General features: G+C 36.6%; 2 protein-coding genes across 4 annotated transcripts in view; one reads left to right on the plus strand and one right to left on the minus strand.

Annotated features, from left to right (window-relative positions):
• LOC103478394 (F-actin-uncapping protein LRRC16A) overlaps positions 1 to 26,302 on the minus strand; it is a 58,698-nt gene that overhangs the window by 26,232 nt on the left and 6,164 nt on the right. For both annotated transcript variants that reach the window (XM_008432219.3, XM_008432217.3), the window contains exons 3-9: positions 10,776 to 10,826; positions 5,777 to 5,836; positions 4,148 to 4,269; positions 3,441 to 3,535; positions 3,178 to 3,248; positions 2,939 to 3,012; positions 2,659 to 2,734 (exon numbers count right to left, since the gene is read on the minus strand). In XM_008432219.3, coding sequence (XP_008430441.2) covers positions 2,659 to 2,734; positions 2,939 to 3,012; positions 3,178 to 3,248; positions 3,441 to 3,535; positions 4,148 to 4,269; positions 5,777 to 5,836; positions 10,776 to 10,826 — 549 coding nt within the window. The remainder of the gene's footprint in view (positions 1 to 2,658; positions 2,735 to 2,938; positions 3,013 to 3,177; positions 3,249 to 3,440; positions 3,536 to 4,147; positions 4,270 to 5,776; positions 5,837 to 10,775; positions 10,827 to 26,302) is intronic.
• LOC145555313 (uncharacterized) lies at positions 14,079 to 18,291 on the plus strand. 2 transcript variants are annotated; one of them, XM_081616953.1, is made up of 5 exons: positions 14,079 to 14,378; positions 15,076 to 15,107; positions 15,819 to 15,974; positions 16,311 to 16,403; positions 17,121 to 18,291. In XM_081616953.1, the coding sequence occupies exons 3-5, from the start codon at positions 15,843 to 15,845 to the stop codon at positions 17,436 to 17,438; spliced, it is 543 nt and encodes a 180-aa protein (XP_081473079.1). In that variant the 5' UTR covers positions 14,079 to 14,378; positions 15,076 to 15,107; positions 15,819 to 15,842; the 3' UTR covers positions 17,439 to 18,291. The 2 variants fall into 2 exon arrangements, with proteins under 2 accessions (XP_081473079.1, XP_081473080.1); XM_081616954.1 differs by lacking the exon at positions 14,079 to 14,378 and having other exon boundaries at positions 14,771 to 15,974.

Below are 26,302 nucleotides of genomic sequence, written 5' to 3' on the forward strand. Positions count from 1 at the left end.
ATGAGATGTAAAACATCAAAACTTGAGAATCAAGGTCACAAGAAAAACTTGTGCTGAATCTCTTAGGTTTACAAAAGTGCAGGCCAATTAAAACTGCGCAGCAGAATGTGAAAAAGAAAACAAGATCTCAATCCTCCACCTGAAGCTGTTCATGTGTGACAAAGACGCATTGGGGAGAGCAGACCCACGGAGGAACAAGTTGCCTCTCTTCTGTGGTCTCAGCACAACAGGAGAAAGCACTCATATTTAAGCAAAATTAAAAATTCAACAGCTGAAAGTCTGAAAACCACCTCGATGCTCACTGACCCACTTCGCTGAGCGCCGCGTCACAGCCAGACATTAACTGTATGGCATCGATACGCATTCAGAATTGCTTCTTTTTTTTTTTCTTTTTTTTTTTTGATAAAAGTTTATAAAAGTCTAGCAAACAGTTTCCATTAGGATGACAGAACCTTACTGGAATGTTGTGTTATTATTCCCGATGAACAACATCAGCCCTACAAGAACTGCTTCTGTTCGCCTGCTGTCTCAGTGGGGCAGAGACAGGGGACGCATTGTCCACCGCGAGTCAGCAGTGAGGAGGAGAGAAAGACGGGCGCGATAATGGAAAAGAGAGAGAATAACTGGACAGCGCAGAAGAAGGGGACTGTTGTTCACACAGCTATCCCGGAGAACCATGAGCATTAAAAGAAGCAGAAGGAGGGATGGCAGCAAACTGAGGGGAAATAAAACATGAGTATTGAGGGGGTGAAACGTGAGAAAATAGTCAAATGGAAACAGAGAGAGGTCCATTCTGCAGTCGTCACAGCAGCACAGCACGGCGACACTGTCAGCATGTGTATTGTACCATTTTCTGCTCGTTAAATAGCAGCATGGTCATGAATTAATGCCCTGACCCTGCATCTGGTCAAACTGAACATGCCTCCACAGTTTTCTGTCCAATCCTGAGGTTGCCAGAAGGCTAGTCCTCTTATCGCTGCAGTCCTCTCATCCTCCCTTCTTATCTCAATTTGGCTCAACTTCTTGATCACCCCCCAAGACTAATAGCCTGATTGAACTGGGGATGAGCAGCATAATCCTTCGTTGTGAAAGCCTGTCGTGTGTGTGTGCGTGTGTACTTGTGTGCGTGTGCTGTTTATCTAATGAACAGCACAGAGTTTCCTTATCTGTTGGACTGAGGTAGTCAGAATGTGATTTGGGCTTGCAGCTTTCGGATTTGGTTTTACTCAATCTCAGCAACATTCTCTTCTCTCTTCACGTTCAACACATATCTGTTCAGTTTTAGTTATTCCAGATGTAAAATATTAGATTATCAACATAACTGATATAACAATCGTAGCTTCCTGAACTTCTGTAAGTCTGCAGGATTAATTCGTTCTTGTTTTGGAGACTTAAAACTGAACCCTTTGTCTTTTCTAGGCTTTCTTTTCAAACACTGACTTGTTTTCTTATTCATCTGTCATTTTCTCCCAGGCCTCGCCATTTCTCTGTCTGCTGTGTCGCCACTTTTTCTCCCTGCCTTCACTCATCTCCTTGTGATGCCCTTACATACATGAGACACCACAGGAAAGGACACAATGACAACATCCTGGAAATGTACAATTAACTGCTCAATCTGACATCTTTTCAAACAGACAATTTCAAATATTTTGTTCAAAATAAAAGTTCAAAATCTTTCCAAACTGTGTAGGAACCCTGACACAATAATCTGCATATGTTGCTTTATAGTCATGCAAATTCATTCAACCAATACTTTATTCTTTAGGATAACCACGGTCATTCACAGTATTTATTAATTAAAAATAAAAGCATATCTACTAAGGAGGGACAGTTACAATGAGTAAATTCCGGTTCTGTCAAAATTATGACATGGAATTTCTCTGATTTTTGCATCATCAAAAACCATCTGCACCAACATATGAATGAGGCACAAAGGCTCATGCTAAATATAAGCTTCTACAAAGGACTAGTCAAACATATGCCTGCAGGAACCACTGCTCCTTCAGTCTCCACATGGCACGGCTTTTTAAGTTTCAATAAAAGGGGGGGAAATGTCTGTGACGGAGGTGTGAGGTAATTGTTTGGACAGAGGAAGCTGCGTGTGGTAATTTGTGAGACTGAGGGAAGCGTGGAGATGCTGAGTTAGTAATGGAGTGATGAACCAGGAGTGGGGGTGGGAGGGAAACAGCCTCAGACATTGAACCCCTTTGTCTCATTTGGATTAGGAGTCTTATCACACGAGAACATTTGGACTGATCCTCAGTCAAAACACTGCAGGGGAAGACAGGAGAAAAAAAAAAGCAAATATTCTCTGCAGACAGACATGTTCAGCTATACATCGTCCAGCACAGGAGGAGGAAGAGCTGAATATAAAAATCACACATAGAGGGAAACATAGAACGTAAACTAGACTAGAAAATTATAGAAAAACACAGAAATGAATTAAGGCATTGAAATGGTAGAATTGGTCTCCACTTTTCATATTAAAAAGTGTATTTTTTTAAAATAAAAAATATATACACTGCCAGCAGCCTTGACTCTGTGTAGTACACTACCTTTACACTCCCTCCATACAGTATAATAAAACTGCGATCCTCTTAAAAAAAACAAACAAACAATAAACAGGAAAGTACAAGAATGATTTTTGCAGGTACTGACCAGTTTGTAATCCTTAGTAGACAGCTTGGTGAACCACTGGTTGAACTCCAGGACTGCTATTATAGCTACCAGATCCCTGATGATGCACAGAGGAGCCAGCAGTGAATTTTTCTTAGAAATACCATTCAGTATTGACATACTTGCTTCTGCTTATAAATGGTGCAAACTATTAATCTTATCCCTCCAAAGCATATCAGTTTTATTTTGTGCAAAATGTTATGTTTTCAATAAAAAATAACCTACATGTTGATCAGTAAGACTAAAGAAAGACAAGAATGACCTGTTCTCTAGATGGCTGAAGTCCTGCAGGTTGAGTTCTCTGCTGTCTTGTGTCAAGTAGATGGTGTCAACATCCTGCAGAGGAAACAATCAACAATACATTCAACCTTCATGTTGTTGCACTCATATTCTTCAAAAGACGGCGTGCAGATTTATGTAGCCAGTAGACGGCAGCACACCAGACAGGTGCACAGCTCCGATGTGAAACTGTACCAAAAAAAGACAGTAAGCCACACTTACCCACTGCACTTCTTCTCTGTAAGGTAGTCCTAACCAGTCACACACACATCTGTACATCTGGGAAAACCCACCTACAGGCAGAGAAAGAGAGACAGGGAGAGAAAGGTGGAGTGACTGATATAACCAGAGTTCATCTGGCCCTGTGCAGGGAAAGAAAAACACCAGCAGCAACTAGTAGGGGTGTTACATTAACACACACACTCGCTTCTTAAAATTACGTTTTAAAGGCCGACAGCAATTAAGGTAAAGTGTCAGGATCCTACCACAAGGTCCAGGTTCAGCAGGCTTGTTGTCCCACAGAGTCTGCAGGTAGCTCAGTCTGTCTGGAGGCTCCATGCAAAGCTTCTTCATCACTTTACTGGTGAGAGAAGTGAAAACGTTTAGTTCATTCATTTCTGCGTTGCAGCAGATGAAAGCCTCAGAAATTATCTGTTGCTGTAGATAAAAGTGGGATTGCTTAACTACTTTTGCAATGCTGCAAAAAAAGAAAAATCTGCTAATGGTTTAATTGAATATTTATCATCTAAAGTCCCCACATTTATTAAAATATTTTTTAAGATCAAGGCTAATGCGTATTACTTAAGGCTCACTAGATTAGAACGTCATTACTCAGCATTTTTGAAAGACACTTGCCCTGTTTAAACATCAGATTTAGTTTGAGTTTAGATTAGCTGAATGTTTTTGTGAGAATAAATCCAATCCTTGAGAAAGGAGACTTCAGCTTCAGAGGTTTATCATCACAGTACCTACAGAAGCATCTTACTGCTGTAAATATAAAACTTCATACATGGACAATCAGAGTTTAACCTTCTTGGGTTTTGTGCAAGGAGAAAACTCAAGTGCTGAAATGACCCAGCGAGAACACAAAAGAAGGACTTTTGTAGAAACATTTTTTTTTTGGACTAATGAGTCTAAAAATGTATCATCTGAAATAAAGAGAAACACAGAAATCCGCACCGACTACACTTACCTGGGTGGTAGACCAGGACATATCCTAAGCAGACAGTTTCCAACATGAGCGACCACATCGTTCACCTCCTCTGTGGAGAGCAGCTTCACTGAGAATGAGCCTCGCTCATACTCTACCAGTAGCTACAAGCAGAAATTGATAATGAAGGATCAATACAAGTCAGTAAAAAAATAAAAAATCCTGAATCTTTGCCCTTTATGCTCGTCCTTTTTATTGATGATCTAAAGAATTAGTTTGGGAAACATGAACAAGAACATGTTCTTGTTTTATTCAATTCTCCCTCTTTTCTCAGACCAAATGTCAGATTTTTTTTTTCTTTTTTTTAAATGAGACTTTAATGATTTTTAGATTTTTTTTTTAAGTATTTTACTGCAAACTAGCTCAATCATGGTTTTTTTCATAAACAAAATTGGATTTATTAGATACAGGCAGGGGCTTAATAACATAACCAAGTCTGTTAAAGATTTCAGTCTTCACTGCAATTATGCAAATGTTGATATACTGACACATATGCTTCCTCTGTGGGCCAGAATTAGCATATTTCTTCCTGTCTGGGACACAGGAGACCCTCAGTCAAAATATTCAGAGAACTGACAGTCACAATGAGCAGGACAGGGGTACAGCTGCAGAAACAGGATGGTCTGTGACAAATTGTACTCTGAATGTTGCTTCTGCTGACTGGCAGCTTACTCGCTCCAGTCAAAAAAGCCTTTGGGGGCTCAGCCTAGATATGTCTGCTATTAATGAGTTTTTAAAGATTATGGAAGGATTCAGATATTGTAAGGGTGCGTTTCTGGATTTGTTCATTTCATCTCCTCATTAAAAATGTGTTGCGATTTTAAGGACGTTCTTTCAAGCAGAGAGTTTTAAAGCAAACACTCGTTCAGATGATCTGCATCTAGAACTTTAATATGTTTGTGCTTTTTTTATGAAGAGGAGCCAAAACATTACAATTTGACACAAATGAAAACAATGTTTGATTTTCTTTCTAGCACCTAACCAGGTCAGGGATAAATTGAAGCGTGAATAAGCTGAGATTTTTTTAAGCTCAGAATGAAGAACATGATGATTAGATCTGAGCACCATCAATTCCCAATCACACAATTTATAGGAGCTGCTGCAAATGGTGGGTGTATGCGAGCAGGAACTCTGTGTCTGATACTTGGAGAGTTTCAATTTAGAAACCAGCACACTGAGTTTTTCCAGAGGTAGTGTTTATTTCTTGCTTCCTTTTTTCTTACAGTACTTCTGAAATTTGAAAGAATGGGTAACCAGGTAATTGTGTTCAAAGTTGGCAGACAAAATGAATACTATTAAAATATTTACAGCTAAATACAGTGGAAAGCCTGCATACAAGTATATAGCACAATTTACTGATTTTTTTTCCAATCATAAAAACTTAAGTACAGTATGTGGTTGTAAATTGACAAAAATTGAAAGTTAAGGGATCTGCAAGCCACACAACACAAGGCTTATCTTATCTTGTGGCTTTAATATACTTAAAGAGATTAATGCACTCACTTTTAAACAACAACCACCATTTCCAATAAGTCATTTTTCTTCTACTCTATATTTCCAAAAATGTAAAACCCTTTTCAAGATTTTATTCCTATAGGTAATATGCAGTACCTGGGTCGGCTTGCTGGAAGCTATTCCCTGGATCTCCAGATAATTAAAGGAGTGTTCCACCTGCAAAAAAAAAAAAAAGATGAAAAAAAACGTATGAAATCAGACAAAGAAAGGAGCATAAGCTAAGATAAATAAAACAGATCTGATCTGTTTAGTTTCAGCAAGAGTTCAGCGCTAGTTCAATCATTAATTTTATTTTATTATTCTTCATATCAATTTCACAATTTCCCTTTTTCATTTATCTATTTTTCATTTATCCATTTTTCATTAATCTATTTTTCATTTAACCATTTTTTAATTTAGCTTTTTCATTAACCCAATTTTTAATTTATTTATTTTCATATCAATTTCTCAATTTCGCCGAATTATGTTTTCACATCCACCTGAATAATGTGTAGTTGCGCCCGAGCCTGGTGACGTGCCTCTCCTCATTTGCATTTATTCTACTTCTAAGTTTTGCAGAGAAAATAGAATGTGATGAATAAGAAAATAAGGAAATATTAAATGAATAAGGGAAATTGAATTTTTTTTCCCCATTTTCCAAACAAATGTTAAATAAAAAATAGATAAAAGAAAAAATGGGTAAATAAAAATGGGATATATGAGAAATTGATTAATGAAACTGGGAAATAGAAAATCGGGTTAATGAAAAAAGGAAATTGAAAAATTGTTAAATTAAAAAATAGATTAATTAAAAATGGGTAAATAGATAAAGGGATAAATGAAAAAGGGGAATAAAGAAATTGATAATCTGAAAAAATAAATAAATGAAAAATTGGGTTAATGAAAGAGGGAAATTGAAAAGTGGTTAAATAAAAAATAGATTAATGAAAATGCTTAAATGGATAAAGGGATAAATGAAAAAAAGATAAATTAAAAAGAGAAATCGATATGAAAAATTAAATGAAAAATTGGGTTCATGAAAAAGCTAAATTAAAAAAATGGTTAAATGAAAAATAAATTAATGGAAAATGGGTAAATGAAAAATAGATTAATTAAAAATAGATAAATAAAAAAGGGAAATTGAGGAATTGATATGAAAAATAAAAGAATGAAAAAATAATTTCTAACCATTTTTTTTATTTATTTCACCCATTTATTTATTTAATTTTGGATGAAATGGTTCTCCATAATACTTCCATGTCTAAAAAGAGACCAAAATAAGCCGTTTCATGCGAGACGGGTATCCTGCACACAGTCACAATGAGCACAGTTTTCCACCGCTTCTTCCTCTTTCAGAAAGGCGAACAGCAGAGAGCCTGAGGGCAGGCCAGGCAGCGAGACCAGACTACTCCAGGTGGGAGCTCTGTTTCTCAGGCTTGGCACAGAGATGAGAGAGAGGAAGAGGATATGCAGTCTGTCTACTGCCTCACTACAGTATGGAGTGTGTGTCTGTGTGCGTGCGTGTGTGTGTATGCTTTTCTGTTCCCAATGGCTTTGAACACACTCTCAAATATATAAACAATAAAATTTCTTCCATTTACATTTGAAAAATAGATGCCCACTCATTGATTTCCATTCTATCGAATTATCTCTAATCATTTCAAAAAAGGAAATAAAAATACATAAATACAAACACAAAGGATACAATACTAAAAATCCCAAAGAAATAAACCTCAGTTTGTGACTTATGTTGCCAAACACAAAAAAATGAGTTAGGCTTCATGTTTTCACACTAGATTGTGTAGAGTTTGAAAAAAAAAAAAAAACTGGGAAGATAACCTTATTGACTATGCTACTTGCTTCTTTGTCACAGTTTATTCCACATGAGCAGAGCATTAAAAGCTGCATACATTTGCCTCAGTGAATATAGTACAATGAAAAGCTTAAATTATTGGCCTCAGTAGACACCAGCTAAGTGTGTGTCAAGTGTGTATTACAGGTTTCTGGTTATCAATACATCTCCAGTTGTGACAGTGCGATTACTGCTACTTTGCCTGTGAGAAAATGCGTTGTTCGATGTTTGAGGCCCATCAGCAAATACTGGTCACACCCACTGGGTCCAGTAATATTCTGCTACACAAACTATGATTACAGCAACTGTTGGACTTTGGTGTGACACAATAGTATACAATGCGCCTTCGGCATGGATTTTTAATCGTTTTATTTGCAATTTCATCTACTTCTGCTTTCTGATGGCTGAACAGCTCTTACTGAAGTCAATGGTGATAAATCCAAGCTAACGAGTGGATAAAATGTCACACTGGGAGCTGCGTGGAGGAACCAAATGCTCTTTGGTCGGTCGTCCACTACCCATCTGTCAGCTTAGAAGCTCATCTTCTTTATGTTAATTGTGGTTTCAAGTATCTCTTATCGTTTATGTTTAATTGGCTGATATAAACAGACTGCATATTATTTAACATAACTTTAGGTTTTATTTCTATGCTTTAAAAGTATATCTTAGCATCTCTGTTTTGCTGCATCGCTTTGGAACTGTTTCAGACTTTTTCCAATAAAGAAAGAAACATGGAATAAAACTTATTCAGACTTGGTCACTAAGCAGCAACACCAAAAATGAAAATGAAAATGCCAAAATTATAATTAAAATATCTGGAGTGTTTATTTGTGGGTTCCCGCACTCAGTGGTGGAGAAAGTACTCAAAAAATGTACTTAAGTAAAAGTACAAATACACAGACAAAAATGTACTCAAGTAAAAGTAAAACTACCACATTAACATTTGTACTTAAGTAAAAGTAAAAAAGTACTGGCTTTTAAAAATACTTGCGTATTAAAAGTAAAAGTACTTGCTGAATGCATTACCTAATCGCTAATACAATATCATTAAGTGAACCGATCATACTTAATTTTAATACATTAGAAATGTGGCATTTTAATGAACAATGCCACAGATAAAGCATGTTTTTATTGTGTTTACTCTCTGTAACATGGTTTAGACTTAGATATGTGATTCTGAGCATCATAATTTCAGGGATGGAAACATCTTGTCTCCTGTCCTAACATAACATGAACTTCACTTTTTTGCCACTAGTGGCATTTATTTTTAAAGAAATCCAACAGAAAAGGTGGGTCACGTAGCAGAGTTGTAGTCAAGACCACCTACCCAAGACTAAGTCAAGACCAGCACCCTGCGCTACGTGACACAAAAAAATTACGTTTTACCTATCAAAATTGCTTTTCAAATTGATCTGAAAGATCCACATTCACATAAAACACCTATATATTAAATACTTAGAGCTGAAATAAATTTAATCAGTAAAGATCCATCCAGAAGAATCAGATCGTTCCTGAATGTCATATCAATGCAGACTTTGGTCACAGCGTTGTCCCATATATGCGACGCCTCAGTCAACAACTCAACACAATAATTCAGCGCATGAGTGACAACTTTTTTCATTGCAGATGCAACATGTGTGCCTCAGTCAGTACAGCTAGCTTTAATAGCAACACGTCCACAGATCTTACCTTTCTTTAAGCTTTCCTTCGAAGTGACGCTAAAAGTTGGACGAAGTCCCACCGTCTGTGAAAGCGAAGCGCTGCTGATTTTACATGTCGCCATATCTTAGGGGATTTATGCAGCGCTATTATATTACTGAAGATTAGATAGACACCTTCTCCCGCTCAGAGGAAACCACTGCGCATGTCTGGAGCTCCGCGTGCAAGTAAAGGGGGAGGCGATGGGTGACAACAGACACTAAGTCACGTTATTGTTTGGATTTTACGGCACCACCTTAAGTCCCTGAACTTCACATTTTAACAGACAAAAAGAGCAACGCGACTTGGATGTAACGAGAAACGTGACACTTTTGTAGAAATGTAGTGAAGTAGAAAGTACAGATACTTACTGTAAAATGTAATGGAGTAAAAGTAGAAAGTACCCATTATTAAATCTACTTAAGTAAAGTACAGATACACAAAACTTGTACATCCCACCACTGCCCGCACTCGGTGTCACTAATAAGTTTGATGACAATATTAAAATGAGATGTTTCAATCCAAGGACAAAGAATGTAAACCGAACATAAACCTATGTGAAAAGCACTTTACTCATTCATTTAACGTTTAAGCAAAAGTTTAGTGAATGAAGTTTGAAAACATGAATATTTTTCAACACCGAGTTTTTATTCTTCTATGTATAGCCAAACCTGGAAAATACTAAAAGGAAGTTCCAGATTTGTCTAAACCCTGGCATAAAAAACAGAGAGGGGAGGAAGAGGAGGAAGAAGACATGAATGATTATGTGAGTGAGAAACAGCCTGTGTGAATGCTGCAGAGCAGTCACAGACTATTAAGCCCCGAAGCTTTTTACAAGAGGAGCCAAATCATCAATCGAAGAGACTCGCACAGGAAAACCCGCTGAGATGAGAATAAAAGGAGCTACAGGCAGTTTTCAGCTCGGAATTTACAGCCAGGAGCAAACTGAGTTTCCATACTGTAACACAGCAAGTCAATACTGAAGCTTTCTGCTTCCAAAATCGATGAATTCCCCGAGCCCCAAAAGAGACTTAAATAGATTGGATAAATTCAAATATTTTTGAGCTTTTATAAGCCGACCAAACAATCAGGGGTCAGCGGTCATCTTGGAGAAGCAAGAAGCTTCCAAGTTCAAATCTTTCTGCATGGAGTTTGGATATTCCACCTGTGCATGTGTGGGTTCTCTCAGGGTACTCCAGCTTCTTCCCACAATCCAAAACATGGCTGCTGTGTTAAGTGGTCTTCTGGTCTACAGGTATGAGTGTGTGTACATGCTGATCCTCTAATGGGCTCTCGACTTATCCATGGTGTACCCCGCTTCTCGCCCAATGACCACTACAGATACTGAAGGTACCAGGTTGCATCTCCTTTAAACGTACCTCTGCATAAATTGTTTATTTAATTAAAAAAAGTATCAGCTAATGTTTTTTCATGACTAACATGAGAGAGTACATTTTGACCAAAATGATTTTAACTCAGCACAGTATAATTGGTGCATTACACAGGAGTTTTTTTTTTGTTTTTGTTTTTTTTTAATAAAGACGATACCCCTGCTGCCTTTCTTACCTTGGCTGGAATGCGTGCTGTTAGGAGGTAGGCTCGGTGAGTTGCAAGAGCCTAAGAGAGAACAGAGGGATTAACGAGTGCGTAGCAGGAAATGTATATAATTAGCAGCTGTAAATACACTCTGCGAAACAAGAACAAGAAAATCACAAGGAACACAGAGGAATGTCCAGCTGACTCAGAGAGCAGCAGACACGCGACTCAAACATTTCCATAAAAAACACAAAACAAGGATTTTAACTCGGTGCATCAAACCAGTAACATTAGAAGTTTCCTGAACTTTGTTAACCAAATGAAATCCCTTAAACAACACATTTTAGAGTGATGCATTGACAGATATTTGTGTACTTTTTGAAGATTTTGCGTGCTGAACAAACAGAGAATCCAGAGTCAAGGTAAAGGAAATGAATGATTCTACAGAAACATCATGGCTAATGCAATGAATATAACTGATTTGTATTCATAAATAAAGGTACAGCCATGAAAAAATTTAAACATCTTAAAGAAAGAAGGTATATACCTTGACCTGTAACTATAAGCAGAGGGAGATTTTGTGATGGTCAGCAAACCCAACTCCCAGAAAAAGTCAGAACAGCCATCTCTGTTAAATATCTGAAAATAATTTCAACAAATGTTTGAGCATGCCACGTTGAGTGAGACACATTTAGCTTCCAGTTATCAGCAAACACCAGACTTGAGAGAAAGAATACATGGAAGGTGGTTTTCAAAGAAAAACAAGGAATAAAGTGTGTAAAAGAGATGAAGGGCAAAGGTATCTGAACAAATCCAGCAAAGAGAAAAGAGGCAAAGCAAAAGCATAAAGCGACGACTGGACTCAAAAAGTCCAGAAAGTGACATTATTCCTAAAAGATGTGAAAGAATGAAGCAGAAATGTGTGAACTAAGGCTAAAAAAGGATGACAGTGATTTCTAGCCCTGTGCGGGTCGGCTCCACAGGCAGCGTTTGCATGTTTTGATGTGATGGAGGGAGACAGCCAGGCCTGTGTGGCCAAAGATAACCTCTTCTAAAGAGCAAGAGTCACGACTGGTCTGCTCAGCCTTTCCTCTCCGTGCACTACGTCTCATTCCTGCACTGTGGACCTTACATGCTGTGTGGCTGCAAGGAGAGGGAATCTGACAGAGCAAGATGATATCTAGCACCACATTGAAATGTAAATAAGCCTGCTTAATTATCACAAAATGAGCATGTCAGTTTGGAGAATAATTTATTTACTTTTTGTTTATTTTTCTTTTAACAAGTAGTTATCTGGCAGATCATTCACGTGTTTTAATGATGTATTTACTCGGATATCATTTAGCCAGAAAAACAAATCTGATATTTGCACTTTTCATCTTTAGATGTTTTTAAATGTTTGGCAACTAGATTTGTAACTGAAATCAAAAATAAAAAGGAAGAAATGGATGCAAAACTAATCAGTAGACCTTCATAATCTTCATCTGTCCTTCAACAAACTAAAGTTATTAAAAATAAATGTTGGCTGATGCATTGACGTCCTGAGTAATAATGCATCTGATGCACACAGGAAAATCTTTTCCTTCTTTAGTTTTTTTTTTTTTTTTTTGCATATCTATTTGCTTTTGAACCATTCACTTCTTCATGCAAGTTATAAGCATTTATTTTTGCTATTGTTTCACAAAGCACTCATGTAAATTAGAATATGATGTCGGGATATGTGAAGCTCAGCGGAAAAGCTTTTTGACAATTATTTGTTTTATTCTAGTCTTGGACATTCGGTGATTGCCATGCAGAAATGCCACGGTTTTTCTCTTAACCCATTCAGATCTAAGACACCTTGCAGCTTTTCAAATTGTTGCTACAGGTTTCCTCTGGTTTAAGCTGTGTGTTATTGAAAAGAACAATGAAAATTAAGGCAAATAATGTTTTTTGAGTCATTTGTAGACGGGGTGCTAAATCTAGTAGAAAAATGCAAAGGTGTTTGAGATTGTCCCAATTTACACAAAAACGCACAAAACCCTAAACTTTATCCGATCTTTACTCAACTTAAGCTGCATCAAAGCCAATTCTGCTTTCTGATTAATTAAATTATTTTAAAATGCATTTATTAGATAGGGAAATACAACCAAATTCACCAACTTCAATCAGAAGCCAACTGATTGGCATATCGATATGAACCATTTATAATTACAAATAGACAAGTAATGTCATTTGTTGTAGGAGATCATTGCCAGAGAACATCAACGACAATAGAAACCAACTTGTTTAAATGTTGTATTCCCTTCAGATGAGTTTGCCAATACAACTTGTGTTTTTCTCCAGCTTGCCAACGTCCCATCATTTCCCTCAATGCATGACTGCCCCACTGCACTCTTCCAGCACAGTGCTCTCTCCATCTGCCCTTTCAAAGGGACAAAGGCATTACAGTCCGTGAACCAGCCCCCCGCCCCCTTCTACCTCTCTCCATCTCTGCTCACTATCTTAAGTGGATTTAAGCCTTGAGCCTTCCTATCCATCAGTGATTTCACGGTGACCAGCTCTGCGCCCTCAGATACACTCACACAACCAGATGGCAGCAGTACTGGAGCATGTGTACTCAGCTGAGGAGGGCCGTTACTCTCTCTCACTCGCTGTAATGCACACAATCTACCACACACTGGTGGCTTATGTACAAAAGCACTGCCACCGGCTGTACAGTACCATTTGTCTAGTTGGCCTGCAGCACAGAGAACACACAAACACTGACACGGAGATGAACCGATTGCTCAGCAGGAGGCTGGCATAGGCTGATTTTCAACTTGACTAGCCTGATCAATGACCAACCAATTCAACATTCAAAAGAAAAGCAAGATTCAAAGTTTTTTTGTATGATTATTATTTTAAGATATTTAAAAATAAAGTTGGAAGAATCCAACTTTAAAAATTACAGAAGTTCACTTGAGTCATCTGAAGGTTTAGTAGGGAAAAAGCGACTGGGAGTTTTGATTCTTCCTGAGGTAGAATTATTTAGGATGTTGTCTTAGAGTGAGAGCTGAAAACACACAGCCGCGACATTAATTCACAAATCCACTGCCAACAGGCTTTTTATTGCATAACTGTCGTCAGAATGTCCTTCACGTGCAGGACGGCGTATCTGACATTAATGAGTTGTGATGTCCCAGCTACAAACATAAACTGTCAACACAGCATGACAGAAGTGACTACTTCTAGTGCCAAGCAGAAAAGGAGGGAAAACCTCACAAAGACCATCCACTGAGACAAAACAGAGTAGAGGCGATGGAGATACAAAGAGGCCATAATTAAATAAAAGGACCCAGAGGAGTAGAACAACACTCTAAAAAGTGTATTTGGGCTGTAGTTAATGTTATGGTCTTTTTTACTTTAACCTGACTTAATTGTTTGGCTTTAGTTGTGTCAACTTACTTTCATGAGTTCAATTAACTTAAAAGTCACACATTTCATCTAAAACAAACGTTTAACTTTGAGTTGAAGTGAACCAATTAAGTTGAATGCAGTTTTACGTCTGACGTCATTACGTAAGCTTTGCCCGAGACAGATCCACTTTACCGACCGTGTGTGCAGCCGCCATTTCTTCTGACCGTTGACTGTTCATCGGATTGTAATAAAACAGTAAGTATTCTACACACCATGACAAAATATTATTTAAACGGTGTAAAAATATTCATGACTTTTTCTACCTTTAATTTGAAACAGTTAACTGTGTTTAACGTCGAAGTATCATCAGTTATTTGCTTTGAACACATTTGCTAGTTGTAATTAGCCGCGCTATTCAGCGGAGCATGTTTGAACTTTACTGCTCTGTTAGTTAGTGAACGTTTATTTTGGGTGTATACTTTTAATTTGACCCTAAAGAACTTAAATAGCTAGAAGCCTTGTATGTAGTGAAAAATATGAAATGTGGACCGAGGACTGCTGGCGTGTTCCGGTCGGAAGCTAGACTGGGTCAAAGTGTGGGAGCAGCTAATGCGCTGGAGTGGTGGCCAGACTTTATAACAGGAACTACTGGACAGGTCGTTTTTAATGGGTAAGCTTAACGTACAGTTACGGAGGTGTTAGTGTTAATACGCAAAACTTATTTAATGTGACGCAACTGCGCTCTGCTCGTCACCGTGGAGCTGAAGTCAGGGAAGCCATTTGTTCCAAATGTCAGGCTGCTTACTGACGACAGGATATAAAACGCATAATATCCTAACTAAGCTAATAATCCATAAGATGTCATTTCTCTTAAAAAGGGAAAAGCAAAAAATAAAATAAGCAATTCATGTTTATAGGAACTTTGAGTTAACTTGTCTTTCCTCCTCTCCAGGCCTGGAACCAAGCATCATCAGACCATAGAAGGTAATAGAAGCCATATTTGCTTCACTAAGCTTCTAATTTAACAAAAAAAAAAGTTATTAGTTAATATGCTGTATTGTATTGATAATATGAAAAACACATACTCTAAACTAATTCAAAAATAGGTTCCATAAATAACGTCATTTAGGGAGCTTAAAGTAAAAGGAATAATAGTTGGTCAAAGAACAAGATGAAATTAATTTCCTCCAAAGGGTTGATGAGCTCTCCCTCAACATGGGGTCAGAAGCTCAGTCATCTCGGAGAGTACTCAAAATAGACTCTGCATCCATATTTGTTTCATCTTCCTTGCCTTCAGATTTGCCAACATACATGTAACTCAGTTCCTGTCTTATCCTTCTAGTGTTGCACTTCATGTGGAGATTCAAAGACTGCGAGAGCGTGTTTTCCAGAAGATCTGAATTGCTCAAGCACTACAAACTAAATCCCAGGCATTATGGACGGGGCTATTCATGTCCATGCACATATTTAAGTTGCGCGTGTAGATTCAAGACCTGGAATGCTTTACTGAACCATTTATCAAGACATCATCCAGTCCACCAAACAGTTACCAATGACTTAACCACATTCAAATGCCCCATTTGCAGTGCAAGTAATGCAGATTGAGGATTTTTACTTAGATTTTGGAATGATTGGTCAGTATTTACTTTTAAGTCATTTTGTAACATACTAAATAAGTTTTGTTTTGTTTTTCAGATTAATGCGGAGTTCCTGAGACTCATGGCTCTTCCCCTTGACCAGACTTTCTTTGCTCAGTTGGACAGGCTCTCAAGTCAGCTGATTAAAGTCATCAAAGCCAAGGGAGGAGCAACACGTGCAAAAATAGCTGGAATCATGAGAACCTATGATGAGGTATGGATATCATCGATAGGAACACTGAGGGACATTTACCATTTTTAATTTAAAACAAAGAAGTTAAAGTCTCTAGTTACTTTCAGACTTTTTGTTTTAATTATTAATACTTGATACACTTTGTGCAAAGCTGATATCACTCAAAGAAAAGCAATTTTAACTGTCTTATGTATTTTTGGTGGATTTAGTCAGTCAGTCTGTATTGCGGTTCATTCATGAATTTCATAAAATACACCTTTCAGTCCAACTTGCCAGAAACATTTTTTTTTATATTACTGTTGCATCCGAAATCTTGTCAGAGATATTGGAATATTGATAACAATAATTTTTCTCCAGGTGGAGGACATTGGGATTCGAAGGGAATATGTTCTGAAAGGGCTCATCACCTGTCTTGGAGAGGATCCAGAAGACCTTATTAAGGAATACTGTGTAAGTTTCTTTTAAAGGTTTGAAGTTGCATCTTAATCCATTCAGAAAAATTGAAAAATTCAATGTCAGTTGCTTTTACATTTTTAAATTATTTCTGGCCTGGCTTTGCTATATGTAAACATCTGTTTTAATACAGCAGGCAGATTTGGTGTTGAATTGTAAATTTAACATGGCTAAGTCCTGCTTAAATCCAGCAGTGGTGTGCTTTGCTATTCAGCAGAGACCATTATCTAACTTCACTATCAACTACATTTACTGTTCCCCAACATAATAAAAACAAGTTAATAAGACTGTTTTGGTCATGCTATTTTCATACCAGCTCCAAAATATCTGATAAGCAACAGAAATATGCATTTTGTGTTGATTTCCAACCTAAGATGATCATTGGCTTGGATTACTATTCTGCTTTGATGTATAATCTACGAATTTGTTTAAGCTAAAGCCTGCAATATGACAAAACACATATAAAGTTACATGCTTGCATTATCTTTAAAAAAAAACATTAAAAATCACCCTTTGAGTTATTCAATTTGTAATGCAACTGTGAACTTTGAAAATTTATCAAGGATATTTCAGATGCCATAAACGATTCTCTTCAATTCACAAGCTGTACACTTATACACTTATACTTAATGCTTGTATTTATAAGGCTTTTCTTTTTCAATTGAGAGATTAGTTACAGTCTTCAAGTTTAACATATTGTTTATCTCACTACAGGGCAGCAGTGGAGATGATGCCCAGATGGAACTCAAACAACTCACCCTGGCAGTGTTTGTGATTCGGAAGGAGGGAGAGGGATTGAAAGAATCCCCAGAAGACATTGTCATTGAGGGAGTGGAGGTGTTGCATGACCTGACTTCAGTTGCCTCAGCATGTGCCCTGCTTCTGGGTTTGATATATACCCTTAACCTGGCTTATCCAAAGTCTCTGCAATTCACATTTGAAGTGTTTCAAAAAATCTTCATGCAACTTGACCAACACAAGATGTCTAATAAAGTTCAGTATTTGTTTGGAAGACTTCAGACCTCACAGTGAAGACAATTGCATCCTGTGCTAAAGGACAGATTATTTTCTGTCTTTGTTTGAACATGAGGGCTCCATGTATTGGAAGCTTAACCTCAAGGGACTGAACTTTTTGAATTTCTTTTGGGACATTGCATATTAAAGCCACAGCATTAGTAGGCTGCTGTAGTATTGTTCACAGACACTTTCACAGCGTTTTTTCTTTTTTTTTTTTTTCTAATTTAGATTAAGCAGTGCTTAATGTTTACTATTCTGTTCTGATGTCAGTTAAATAAGTATCGGACATGGTTTAAATGCTGCAGCCATGACCCACGCCCTTGTTTGAAAGGATGTAGATGTTATTGCTCGTTTTCAGTTTGTACTTGAAGATGTTAAAAACAGTCACACATGTTGTTACATTTTATGTAAAAACAGTTTAGGGATTGAGAATGTTTAGGGATTGAGAATGTTGATTTCCTTTATTTTAGGAGGACTTGTGGTAAATCTAAAAATCCTTATTTTTTCAGAGGAATACTTCTGGATTCTACAAGCTCACACAGGGATGTCCAAGGTTTGTTCTGGAGAGCCATCAATGTGCAACTTTCAGATGGACTATTTCAATACCACCTTACTGAATTCACACACCAGCAGACACTCAGCTGAGCAGAGACATAGTAATTAGCAGTTGATTTTATTTGGAGATTGGATTCATCTGAAAGTTGGAGGATGGTAGCTCTCCAGAACTGGACTTAGGATACCCCATGTTGAGTTTACTAAAAAGCTAACCCAATTAAGCAGAAAAGCAAAAGATCTGTGTAGTATGTTCAGTGCATATGTTGTGAAATATCTGTAAGTTTGTGATTTCACAATAAAATTAAAAATTTTCTATTTGTGCAATGTAAATTTGTTATTAGAACCAAGTTGAATTTTTGAGTAGTGTAAAGGAATTATACTCCTATTGTAAAAGCTAAAACATACTTTAAAAGTGATTTATATTTAAGCATTATTATAAGTACAAAATATGTACAAAACGACTTTGGGGTAGTTTCATTTTTTAAGTTAGAACAACTTAAATTTTTGAGTTGACTTTCTATAAATTTAAGTTAGAGGGATTAAAAATTTGTATATGAATTAAAGTAAATAAATTGAGTTAGACTGACCTACATTTATCAAGTTAAACAAACTAAAAAATATATGTTGATCCAACTTAATTGAATTACTTGTTACCTACAGAAGTAATTCAATTAAGTTGGATCAACTTTTTTCTTTTTAGAGTGAAGTGAAATTATTAAACAGATGACCCAAAATGGAGCCACTACTGAAAACAAATTAGAGTTGAGTAGATCTGTTACTACTCAACAGTAACAGATCTACAGAAGAAGTTTTATATTAAAAGAAGTTTTATATTTCTAAAACCGTATATAAAAAATAACATCAAGTGGTAAAAATGTCTGTTTTTAATTTATATAGGTATTTAAAGGTAAGAATTTTCCTCTTGTAACATGAAGTAACTAAAGAAAAAGAAATGCTCAGTTTTCTAGATTTGTGCATTTCACAATTCAGTGTCCCATATCTTAAATTAAATGCCAGGACAGCAGCAGGAACAAACTTATAATGTCCAAACAGAAATGAAAAAGTGGAAATGGAGATGAGTCTTCTCATTTAATTTTTCTTATGTCGCCTGGGTAAAAAAAATGACTAACCAAAAATGACTTTTATTGCATATAAAGGGAAGTTGAATGTTAATGGGTAGTAGAGGGAAGGGTGTTAGCAGCACATACATGAGGGTGGCTGACAATTAAGATCTTTCTCCTTGCTCTGATTGGTTGTTTCTGACCTGGAGCTGTACATTTCTCCACATGGGTACATTACCACAAGAGGAAGCTGGAGGAACTTAATTTTATCTTTTACTTTTTTTTACAGATTATCTGTCGCATTTTAACAAATGCGTAAAAAGAAAAAAAAAAACATTATTTCTAAAAGTTACATATTGCAGCTTTCTAACATTTAAAAAAAAAGTTTTACAAATAAACTCAGTGGAGTCCAATTATCTTTACTTTCTAAGAGTTTAGTGGAAATCTTAAGGAAGCCACTTATGACTGAGGTAAACACAGTTGGATTCTTGTAGGTTGTTACTGTGAATCCAGGCCTCAGAAAACAAAGCAGGACTCTCGCTGCTCTACAGGGTAAAGACATTCTGCAGCATCCTCTGCTATTACAGCTCATTATTCATGAGATCTACATTAACCTAATCTCACTGGGATAGTTAGAGTCAGCAATGAGTAATAGATGCATCATATCCGATATTATTAAACACAACAAGGAGGGAGCATTTTAGGTAATCCTTCACCATTAGAACGAACATCGAATTACATGTTTTTTTTTTGAAGAATTGGTTTTAAGTACAGTAAGTAGCTACTAATATTACCTGATTCACGTGAGAAAGAAGAGTAAAGGCTGCTGTAATCCTAGAAGTTTGTAATTAGCATTCAAAGCAAAGTTTATAAAGTAAGATGTGAGATGAAAACATTAAGTGAGCATTTATTAAAGACCCTTTATACCTGTAAGTGTTGGACAAGCCAACATAAATCTTAATAATTGATGATTGAGTTTAAGTGGATCACAGAATACAACACTGCTGTAAAAAATGTAATACAAATGAAATAAATATGAATTTAAGTCACAGTCATGTTTCCTATCACATTAGACACAAGTGCTACTTTATCTTTCACAAACAATATTTACAAAAACCAACAAGTTAAAAAAGACAATTTATCAAAATTTGATTTAAATCCAAAAGGCTTAGATTGTTTTTTTTTAATTGCTAATTTGCTTTTTGAATCAATACTTTAGATACTTAAATTATATTCACGTCAAAACATAGAACTAAAAAATAAATAAATAAAAAGTAGGAAAAAAAATCGAATTTAAGAAAAATCTAATAATTTAGAAAAAGAAATGGAACAGATTTATATGTCCTTAGAGCCAGAGATTATTCCTGTGTTGACCTGAAACTAAACGAACTGCAGGAAAAAAAAAACATTAATAAATAAATAAAACAGTTAAAGATAAACTTTGAAAATAACTTGTTTCACATTACTTGTCCACAGCAAACACAAGTTGTTGTCAATGCAGCTGAGGTCTGCAGAGTCCTAAACCAAAATTACAGATCAAACTGTACACGTAGTCATGGCACAACATGCTCAAAGTCTATATTTGAGGGGAAATATTTAGTACTTTTCCATAAAAGCAAAATCTAAATGCGTACTCTATAGGACTCTCTATATTTAATAAAACGCATTACCTCCAGTAAGGATAAACACCTACAAGACAAAACAATGAGCAAAAACGCTTAAAATGCAATTTTTCCTAGTGAAGCATTCTCAGATTCCCCAGATACTAATCAGGCAGGCAGCAGGAGACCACTTTTCCACATTATATTATCCGCTGGGCACGTCCTTCTCATAAGCTGTACTGGCAGCCTCAGTTTAAAAAAAAAAAAAAAAGACATCAATTTTCCTTTATCACTGCCCTGCTCATCATTATGTGTTTAGTGCTGGAGAGGGAAGCTCGGAGAAGAACAAAGGGTAGCAGACAGTGGTGCTTCCTGAACCCATTTGATTGGCTGGTTTCATCAGACCACAGCTGCAGAGAGCTGAGGCATGTGGTGTCTGACTGTGTAACATTTCATGCTTTATTTTAATGCCGTGTTTGGTCTCTGCTTCTGGTTTTGCTCATAGAAAAAAAATTGCCAGTGTATATGTGTCGCTTTATAAATAACAGAAATAATGTACATTTTGGATGACAAGAATACAAGGCAGCAATTCGGAGGCGATAAAATCCCATGTGGCAGATAAAAAATAAAAAAAAAGAAAAAAGAAAAAAAAAATTGGCTGCGTATCCAAAATGTTCACAGAACATCCTCCGCCGAAACCCACCTGGGACTAAGCAAACAAACAGAATGGCTGGATGAGGGATTATTTGGTTTTTCAGATTAGGATTATATTCAAGGTTCCGGCTCCAGGATACAGATATCAAATAGACACATTTGTGTTTTTACAATGAATAATGGTGGGAATGAGACAGCTTGTTCTTTGCTGCAAGCTGTGGAAATTAACTGGAGACATTTGTGCCTGTTTAGATGGAAGAAAAATCCTGCTCATTCAACAGTATACCAGCTACAGACAATGGGAAGGACGTGGGTTTGGGCTCTATGTGTGTGCAGCAACGTGATTCTGACTCTTGGCTTCTGGGTAAATAAGCAATCACTGCAGACCACAGGGATAAACAAGACAGGCAGGAAAAGCTGAGGTACAGAAAACAGTACAAGAGGAGAACATGCTACATCTAAAAAAAAAAAAAAAAAGTAAAAGTGGAAGATGTCCTCATACTGGAGTACTACTGTATCACTGACACAGACACGTGTATATGACAAAAATAAGAAAATAAATAAATAAACGAGACAAAAGACAGAGCAACCAGAGCAATGTGGGGATGAGGGAGGAGGAGTCAGTCTTGCTTGATGTTGGCAGGACTCCATGCGTTTCCTCTGAGATGGGATCAGTGAACACTAATAAGACACACAGATAAACACAAACCCCTGCTGAGCACCAGGGATCAGACAGTCACCAGATAATCCAACTAAAGGATAATAAATGCTCAAAAAGATTAGAGTTGTATTATTAAAGCCAAATTGTTAAAGATCCATTATGAATATCTGCAGTTTATAGGTGTCTATAAATGACTAAATGGGAGCATATCATTTTGGGAATATTTTAAAGCGAATGACCGAAGATGTATTCTTTTTTTTTTTTTTTTTACAACCATTTTAAACATTTTAAAATGTAAACATTGTAAAAGATGATCTTGAAAAAATAAAACAGAAAGTAAACAGCTGGTTTGAAGACTGTAGGATCATTAGGATTGCAAAAGTTATTGTAATTTGTTGCCATGTCTTGCAGAAAACAGTCCACCTTACCCAAAAGATATACAGCGAGTGTCGTTTTTACATTGTTGGATGTTGTCCTGATATCCCACACTGACCATCCTGTTTAAACTAGCTTTAGGAAACACTGTGCTATGAGTGAATATACTTATTTCAACAAAAAGTTTGAAGCCTTTTTATCCAGGCAAATGGCTGTCTTTTTCCTCGAGCAGTACAGCCTACACAGAGGAAGCCTTCCTGCTACAAGCAATTAGCCTTGAATATAATGCTGATGATCCATTTGCTGTGATGGATGCTAATGTGAGCCAGTGGATGAAAAATGCATCATGATTCTAATAAGCATGTTTGATTGGTTTCCATTACTATTTGGGAGTCAATCTGTTTTTGGCAGATTGTGCAGTTGTTTAGCAGAAGACCTGATCAGAAATTTAGCAGTTACGTTGATATCAAATATGGCCATGCTTTTTTTTTTTTTTTTTTTTGCAGATACCCAGAATATTAGTAAAGTTCACTTAAGAACAAATGTAAATTGACGACACAAAGGGAAACACGAATAGTTGTATGTTAATCTGTAAAAGAGTGTTTATGTACATCTGTAGAAAGACGAGAGCCTTGCTGTAAGCTACACACCAAAAGCTTTGCAGTGAACTAACTGAGAAGTAGCTGCATGTGTTCAAATTTCTACAACAAACTTTGAAAACAAAGATGATACGGATGATTTGACTCTCCTCTGGCCTGAGCTGGTGGTAACATTCATCTTCTATAAAAGTGAAACTTGAAATCCAAGCAGTCAAGGATAATGTAACTGGGCAGCAGAATAAACTACAAATATTTTTCTTTCCTGAATCTGTCATTTCAAATATAAAACATATATTCAGACCTATTGCTTTGTGAATGTCTAACATAACATGCTGAGTAGTCATCATTTTCAATTGAGACTTCTGTGACCTACAAACCTAATTCAATTACACCAAGTGAGAACCATCTGACACTTTGCCAACCCACTGCAACACTAGAATACATTTCCTATAATGCTACATCAGACATCATGAAAAGGCACTATTTAAAATATTACCCTATAATAGAAGTCATCAAATAGCTAATTTGGTCCCTTTGGTTGAGAGTTGAAACTTGATTTACTAGAAATCAATAATGTAAAGTCATTAAAACAAAGTCATTCAGGTCAATGACAGGGTTAAATTCATTACCAAGACTGCGTGAGTGACAATGGCCCTGACCTTTGAGATAATCAGGATCAAGGCTTGTGGATGGGATTTAGAGAAAGACAGACAAGTTAATTTTTTTTTTCCAGGGAAGCTTAACTGCAGATAGTCAATTAGGAATTTATTTTTTAGACGATCTTTTCTAGAGAAGAATGTTTCATAATTTCTCCACTTCACATATAAATCGAACGCAGTGGGTTGCAAAGTGGGGGGTAGATTACCAGTATCAAAGTATACCAATGCTTCAAAAGATTAGTCTCAGTACCACTAAGATTTTCCGTCCTGCTTTTCTATTTAATAAATGCACTCATTTAGAACTGCATCTTTTATCTGTTGTAATAGGGAAATTAAATATTTGTTCCAATTATCAAATATGTTATTCCATTTTCTTTGTTATTATGCAATTTAACCAATTTCTTTTTTTAAAAAGGACATTTGGTTATCTCCATGAGAAAGGAAAAACAAAATGACCCTTCCAAAGCTTTGCTGCATCCTGTCTGCAGACCCCTGAGAAACTCCTAAAACTACCGTTTGATCACGACCTCTCATCTCCAAACCGACTGTAAATAAAATGCTCTTTCATCATGTCTCGTTACCCCGACACTAACAGGTTACAGCCCAGCGACGGGTTTGTTTTCTCTCCAAGCGACTTCCTCCAAAATTGCCCCTTCAAACTCAGCTTCTCTGCAACAACAAACAGGGGTTTATTTGTCCAGTTCAGTCAAGCAGAGCACTGATACGAACCCCTGCTCTGCGTCAGGATGAAATACCACAGCCGCTCCACTGGCATTCCTCACTTCCAAGTCCCCACTCCCACTCCACTACATTTTTTTGTCCGAGAGTGTGCGTGCACTACTGTGGCCTCTGTGTCCTGCTCCCACGTGATGGAGCTGTGATGCCCATTTTAACTTAAGTTGAAACCAAAAGCTGAGACGGACAATGTTAGAGGATGAAGGAAAAACTGCCACAATACCCGGGACTTTAGGCATCGAAGTATATCGTTTGAAAATAAAAATAAAGAATAAATTATTATTGACTTACCAATATCAATTAAAAAAATAAAAAATACCCCCCCGTCTTAAAATGTGAGACATTCATTGTTTAATTGAGGTGTGTGTGAGCATGAACTGGATAACCAGCATCAGGGTCTTAGAGCTGAATATACTTTTCATCACTGCATTCCTGTTGGCTATAAATTATTTTAATGAGGTCTAGAGAACTTGCTGTAGTGACCAGAGGTTGTTTTTTTTCCAACTATATAAAGCACACAGTGCTATTTGCTGCATACTTGCAGTCAGCTGGTTGTTGGAATGTTCCTACAATTTTCCTTTGCTCCCAAGAAACATAAAACCAGCAGTTAGGAAGGACTTTCTGCAACCACAGATGCAGATAGTCATGGTGTGGAAAGAAACCTGTCTCTCCTGTTGAGTTATTTTCAGTTTTAAAAATACTGCTGGTAAACTATGAACATTGGTGTTAAGTAGATGACTGGTGGTAAGGTCATATTTGTGACAGAATATTAGAAAAATAATAATCACTATGTTATATTAATAATTTCTTGTTTTGCTTTAGGGGGTTTTCAGTAGTATTGAAGCAAAGTCATTTTTAATCAAGCCATAAATGTCTTAAAGAGTCAAAGGTTACATAGAAAATAGACTGACGCTTTACCTTCTCAGTTCAGTTCCTCTGTAATTTCTAAGTTTCTGTAAATTATAGGCATATTCAGAGGATCACCACCAGTCAGTAGTTTTAAAACAACACTTCTTTGAAACAACACATGACAATGGGGACAACTTGATGGTAAGAAAGGCTATAAGTATGTTGAACTTAATGGCTTGTATACCTTAAAAAAAAACATTTCTGTTATAATACAGCCATACTAAGAAACGTTGGTTTCAAAAGTACAGATAGGGTGATGTCAATTCCTTTCTGTGAGTGTTCATGTCACCACTTACTACTCTGTTGTTTCAGCACCACTCAAAATTACAACAGAACTGTTCAGCTACTTGAGTTTTGGGAGAAAAAAAAATGGAGTACTGGTGTCTTTTGCAGGAAATGAGCACAGAGAGAAAGGGGACAGATATGCAAGCAAAGCTCCCAAAGTCATGCTACCACTACACCAACCACCTGAAGCTGAAACACAAAGTGAGCCATTAACAAGCAGCTAAAAATATATTGAATATCTTTAGCTGGAGTTTAATTAAATGTATATGATGCAACAGAAGCAGTGTTACAATCCAAGAAAAGTTGTTTTGCCGAAATAATGCAATTATATTTTGTAAAATTTATAGTTTATTTAGTATCTTACAGAATATTACACTTTAAATTAAATTCAGTATTTTGCATGTAAAAGATTGTTGAAGGGCAATCAAGCATAATAAATTATTTTTATTTTTGATAAGTTATTTATATATATTTGAATACATTTTTTTTTTTGATTTACTAAAGTTTCAACATAAAGCCATCTGGGAAAATGTGATATTTTAAAGCTGTTCTTCTAGTTCATGCATTGTTTGTCCAAACTACACGAGTAATTATTTAAACAAGTGATTTCAAAAGAGACCAATATTAATCATAATTCATTTTCCATAATTGGGCAGCTCCATCTTGCATCACAAAATGCATATCTTAGACCATGTTTAAGCTCCCCACTGCCTGTTATCTTGAAGGCCTTCTAAGGAAAGTTGTTCAGCTCTGGTGTTTCTCACCTCAGTCTTTTATTCCCCACA

This window comes from Poecilia reticulata, chromosome 16, assembly GCF_904066995.2.
Source record: "Poecilia reticulata chromosome 16, P_reticulata-male-v2, whole genome shotgun sequence".
Classification (NCBI taxonomy): Eukaryota; Metazoa; Chordata; class Actinopteri; order Cyprinodontiformes; family Poeciliidae; genus Poecilia; species Poecilia reticulata.

Excerpts from the sequence above, each read along its gene's own strand:
- LOC145555313 (XM_081616953.1), top strand. The coding sequence starts at position 15,843 with ATGGCTCTTCCCCTTGACCAGACTTTCTTTGCTCAGTTGGACAGGCTC. Across the intron at positions 15,975-16,310 it reads TCATGAGAACCTATGATGAG|GTGGAGGACATTGGGATTCG; the intron begins GTATGGATATCA and ends ATTTTTCTCCAG. Across the intron at positions 16,404-17,120 it reads ACCTTATTAAGGAATACTGT|GGCAGCAGTGGAGATGATGC; the intron begins GTAAGTTTCTTT and ends ATCTCACTACAG.